Genomic DNA, 5,195 nt, shown 5'->3' with positions numbered 1-5,195 from the left:
GCTGAGAACAGAACCGTGCAGCCCCAGAGGAGCCAACAAGCAAGGCCACACAGAGAAACTTGGAGTGAGAGCTCAAGTTGGAGACCCACAATCACAAAAACGTTGCAGTCTCTGGTCCCTTCCCAGAGACCCAGAAGGCGCTGCTCAAGTTCAGAGTCCAAACTTTTCTCTGCCTTCCTGTCTTCGTTTTTTCAATCAGAGCGGGGAGGAGGAGCTCTGTGGCTGGGCAAAGAAAAGGCAAGCTCTATTTTGTCATCTGCCATTGTGGGTTTTCTCCCTCTCCTCCCCACCAACCTCAGGATCAAGGCAAACTTCTTCCAAGCCAGGAGACAGCGCTCCTCAGCTGGCGGGATACTTTCAAGGCAATAGGAAGGCACCCCTCTCCCCCGGGGGCCCAGATTACTGCCTCTGTTCTGACAGCGTTTTGTTCTAACCTGAAGCATATGTCAGCTTTGTCACTACACGGCTCGCTCAAATGCATCTAAAGGGTTAAGCAAATTCCTTGAAACAAGACAAGGAAAGACTCCTGGAGCTGTGCAGGTGCCGAATTACAGCCTGCCACTGCTCATCAGGCCAGATTCCCCAGCCCCTGCATGGGCTTTCAGAGATGGCAGTGTTAGCTTTTCTTGTGCTACAGTTAAAAAAAAAAAAAAAAAAAAAAAGGAATTTTCTGTTCTCTTAGCACAGGACTATGCACACAGTAGATGCTCTCAGAAAAAAAAAAAAAAAAAAATTGTTGGTCAACTCGGTTTTAAAAGATTTCAGCAGAATTCTCTCCCACCCTGCAACTCCCAGCCTGACTTGAGTCTCCCTAGCCCACTGAGGGCCAGATCATCTGACATAACAGTGAAAGGGCAGGGGCTTCTTGTGGGAGTCAGGCCAAAGCCCTGCGCTGCAATGAAGTCACCTTATTCAGTAGCAAATTCACACAGTTTAGAATTCCCAAAGTAATGAAGAAGAAAACTGGTAACCAAGCAAAATGAAAATGAGAGGAAAATTTATCTTCTTTTAGCCAACAGAGGGAAAGGCCAAGGCATGTAAGACATATACAGAATAGTTTGTTCTTCCTTTTTTATTTAGTCACAACACATCGGTACAACAGAGGTCAAACCCAGTTCAGTGGAGGTCGTTTAAATTACACCTGCTAAAAGGATAAACCTGTGAACTGATGCTTTTATGAACCAAATTAAACCAAAAGAAGGCAGCACACCTTTTTAAATACCTCAAGAACCACGTTGCCATGCACCAAAAAGGAAAACACAACATAAAGATTTCCAGTTAAAAGAAAACATAGCAGTTTCAGGAAGAATTAGGTTATGCATTTATAACAGGTCCCACTGGACTATTCGATTGGACCACTTGCACACCGTGATCATTTATCCATGTTAATGTTTGTGAATTTGAGATCCGGGAGATTAAAAATTCATTGCATTGCGTGGGGCTGGTAAATGCAGGCATATCCTATGCAGTCTCCTCCCCACCAACTCCAAATGGAGATCAACCCCCAAGTGGCTCTCTCCTAACTAAGCCTGAACTGCAGTCCTGGAAGGTGGTCATATGAACTCAGGGCCCCTGATGGGTTATACATTCACGTTACTGCTGCAGGAGGCAGAGAATGAACTCATCTTCTTTCTTGGATAAAGCTGATTGATCATCTGATTTGTCAACGCTTTGTTCAGAAATATAAAATTCAACATAGTTCCCCCCACAGAAGAATATTACCTATACAACACCTTAATTGTCAAACTACTAACAAATAGCATCACGTTAACATTGAACTTAGTGGTTTGGAAAATTAAATCTAAAAACAGACTTCAACTACACAAGAAGAAAAGCAGACCAAAATACTAAATGTTAAAATTCCCAAAACTCGGAGGCAAAAATGGAATCATTCTTCGACAGAGAGGTTTACAAAGTAATTAGGCACAGAACAAACCTATTACCAAGTGCTGGTTTATACTCACTATTTCAATTTAATGTTTGGAACAAAATTTAACAACTAGTTTTTAAAAACTGCTAATACATATGATAAAAAAAAACATTAAAAAAAAGAAAAGTAAACCAACAAACCTTTAGTCTTTCAACAAAATTCCTCTGAAAGTGTACCTTTTTCCTTTTTACTTTTACTGACGACTTTAAGGTGATGTTGGCAACAGCCCAGCTCAGCTGGGATTGTGAGTGTTCCCCTCCCTCATTCTACAGCATCAGTTCTTTAAAAAGCTCCAATCTCTGTCCCCCAAGGTCTATAGGGCTTGCCAAGGTTTGCCGCCTGCGTGGGTGCCGAAGGGCTCAGTGCATTGGGAGACAGTAAGTGAAAGGAGCCAAAGGAGAAGGGGAAGGCCGACAGGGAAGCCACGGAGGAGAGCAGGGGCGGAGAGAGTTTGGAGGCAGAGGTGACCACAGGGAGCACCGGTCCGAGGCCGCCGCTAGGGGGCGCACGCAAAGCGGGCGCCTCCGGATGTGCCGAGGTCAACCTGCCCTGGCGGTGTGGTTCCGTGGGCGAGGCGGTGGTTCCAGTGTTCCCGTGGCCGTTCTGGGGCAGCAGCAGGGGGTGCGCGACGTGCGGGTGATGTCCGAAGGCGCTGCCCCAGGGAATGTGTCCAAGACCTGCGTGGGCGCCGCTGGCCGCTTCCCGCTGGGAGGCGTAGTTGTTAAGATGTGAGACCAGTCGAACTCGAAGCGGGTCAGAGGCATCTAGTCCTTCAATGATGCTCAGATAACGGGCAACTTCCGCCAGGCACTCCCGAAACCCCAAACTCCGATAGTCCATAGCCAGGGCGTGTGCGTCAAAATAGCCTGAGGAAAAGAACAAAAGAAAAACCTCAGGCTTTGCTGATTTCCCGCATTTCTTCAATACCAAAGGCAGCCCTTCCTAACAAATACCTACATCCTTAAAAACGGCATACACGGGCTCTTAACGAAGGTCCAAATATTTTGGAGTTGACCGAAGTCTTTGCATTAATCAACATGAGAAGTGTTTGCTAATGTAAGTTCAAAGCCCAATTAGAAACTGCTGAGCATAAAGTGGAATTATACCCTACCAGCAGATGAAACTATGTTCATTCCTTTAATGTTTTCCCCCAACAACAACAAAAAATACATCAAGGACAGAGAAACCACAGAGCAGTGAAATTCATTAGACACACAGATGTAAGTTATCATCATGGAGCTTTTAGCCACTTGGTCCTGAGCAAAGCATTTTCCGGCTGGAGACAGACACACAGACCCTGGTCTCCCACCTTCTGTTAGGTTTTCTCTAATTAACCACAACAGGTTTCTTTCCTCAAGAGTCATAGGAGCTTTTTTTTTTTTTCAATCCTGTAGATAAAATTAAGACCATAACTTTTTTTTTTTTTTTTTTAAGGCTTTTTCTCAAAATGGCAATCAACAAATGTGGTGAGAGCTACCTGATTTTAATCAGGGCTGTCACAGCTTTCGGGCACCTCGCAGATAAGAGGTATTCTCCAAAAGAAGGTGCATTAGCTTAGTTCGAAGAGGACTGGGGTGATGCATTCACTGGAGAAAATCCTATGTGCATTTGCAAATGCACTGACAACTGTACACAACACAACATTCTCTCCCCACCCCCAAAGCACACAGGAAAAATAAGGCAGCGACTGCACCAGGGCTGGCCTGCCGCATCTACTCATTCTACCCAGAGCACTCGGCCGCCACCAGATTAGTGATATGTACCTTTCCCTCCTGCAGTGTGCAGCATTTTCAGGTGATCCACTGTCATCTGCAGAATTTCGGCTTTTTCTAGCTTAGCAGATCCCTGGAGAAGAGAATGGGGGAGAAAAATTGATATGGCACCAAGTGCCTTTGGGGAACAACTTAAAACAGATATGCACCGTATGCAGTATGCTTTGTAAATCATAGAAGTACAAACTAAAACAAAATGAGTTGTCTTCAGAAAATATGTTGGAATCTGTATATGAATTTATCTCTTCCGCAAAAGCAATACGGTTATTTTTCGAGACACGGATGAGGTTCAGATTAATGAGGGGAGGGATTCAGAAGGTGTGGATGGCTACACGGAGAGCTCTACCCACTGTCTCCATTACCTGCTTCTCAAAAGCACTAGGCACCAGCCTCCTCAGCTCAGACAAACTGTTATTAATCCGGTCCCGTCGGCGTTTCTCAATGATCTGCAGAAAGCAGGCAAAACAAAGGAGGGTATTTCCATCAAGACTGTAAATTTCAAAAATGAAGAAAGGTAGTTCTTTCCATTAATTAATAACAAAACAAAACAAAACAAAACAAGAAGCACTGTAATGAGACTCACGCCTCTTCGTCTTTTCCTGGCCAAGATCTGTGAAGATGTAGTTGGGGACATAGAACCGAGAGCCGAACTCAAGTTTCTGAATGGGGGGAAAAAACAGGAATCGCTGTAAGCCAGGGGAGGTGATATGAGGGGTCCCCCTCATCCTCCCCGCACTCAGATTGTTTTGGCAACTTGGGTTTGAAAGGGCCTCCGGCGTCCCTCACCCCGGACAGGGGCATAACCCAGATGCGCAGAGGTCAGTGGAGGGCACAGACGTGCCCGGGGCCCTCGCCCGCTGTCAACCGTGGCCAGCCGGCGCTCGCCTCCTGCCCGGGTTCCGCTCTGCCGCCGCCAACTCACCCATTCTCATCCGCACTCTCCTTTTCCACTTCGATGGTCTCGTCCAGCTCGCTATCCGAAGAGCTGTACTCGGGGTGGGCTCGCTTCATGTTGGTTGCGCGGGGACTCCGGGGGAGGGTCGGTTCGGCGCGGCGGGCAGGGAGGAGTTAACAGCAGCGGCGCCTCTCCGCGCTCGGGGGCTCGCGTTCCGCACACACTGATCCCGCTCACGCTCTGCCTCCGGTTAAAATTCAACCATCCCTTTCCCACGCTGCGCCCCTACTCAAGTCCCCTGGGAGGGCAGGCGGGGTGTAGGAGGCGGAGGGGCGGAGCGGCGGCTCCTGGGCAACAGCCTCCGCTCCGCCAACCCGGCTTCTCGCTCCGTTGATTGGCAGCCACTCCGGGGAGGGACCGGAGCGAGGCTAAGACCGAGGGCGAACCCTGCCCCCGCCCTCCTCGCCGGCCCCTGCCCGGCGGCGGTGCGTCGGCTCCGCGGGGGCTCCGCTGGGTCTCCACTGCGGGGGGAAGGAGGAGGCGCGGGCGGCGGTGGGCCGGCGGCGGGCAGGCGAGGGAGGCCGGGCCGGGACACAAG

General features: G+C 48.7%; 1 protein-coding gene across 2 annotated transcripts; it reads right to left on the bottom strand.

Annotated features, from left to right (window-relative positions):
• Positions 1-1,054: 1,054 nt before the first annotated feature.
• HEY1 (hes related family bHLH transcription factor with YRPW motif 1) lies at positions 1,055-5,153 on the bottom strand. Of its 2 annotated transcripts, XM_040487534.1 has the most exons (5): positions 4,625-5,153; positions 4,286-4,361; positions 4,065-4,148; positions 3,694-3,775; positions 1,055-2,796 (listed from the first exon to the last, which is right to left on the bottom strand). In XM_040487534.1, the coding sequence occupies exons 1-5, from the start codon at positions 4,711-4,713 to the stop codon at positions 2,213-2,215; spliced, it is 915 nt and encodes a 304-aa protein (XP_040343468.1). In that variant the 5' UTR covers positions 4,714-5,153; the 3' UTR covers positions 1,055-2,212. The 2 variants fall into 2 exon arrangements, with proteins under 2 accessions (XP_040343468.1, XP_040343469.1); XM_040487535.1 differs by lacking the exons at positions 3,694-3,775; positions 4,065-4,148; positions 4,286-4,361; positions 4,625-5,153 and adding an exon at positions 3,240-3,309.
• Between the last annotated feature and the right edge of the window lie 42 nt (positions 5,154-5,195).

This window comes from Herpailurus yagouaroundi, unplaced genomic scaffold (genome assembly GCF_014898765.1).
Source record: "Herpailurus yagouaroundi ecotype Mexico unplaced genomic scaffold, PumYag 165, whole genome shotgun sequence".
Taxonomy (NCBI): Eukaryota; Metazoa; Chordata; class Mammalia; order Carnivora; family Felidae; genus Herpailurus; species Herpailurus yagouaroundi.
Note: the sequence above shows the minus strand (reverse complement) of the source record. Positions and strands in the feature narration are given on the sequence as shown.

Bases quoted from the DNA above. Each gene is read 5' to 3' on its own strand.
- HEY1 (XM_040487534.1), bottom strand. From the start codon at position 4,713: ATGAAGCGAGCCCACCCCGAGTACAGCTCTTCGGATAGCGAGCTGGAC. The intron at 4,362-4,624 runs GTGAGTTGGCGG...CCCCCCATTCAG, and splicing joins GAGAGTGCGGATGAGAATGG to AAACTTGAGTTCGGCTCTCG. The intron at 4,149-4,285 runs GTGAGTCTCATT...TGCTTTCTGCAG, and splicing joins CCAGGAAAAGACGAAGAGGC to ATCATTGAGAAACGCCGACG.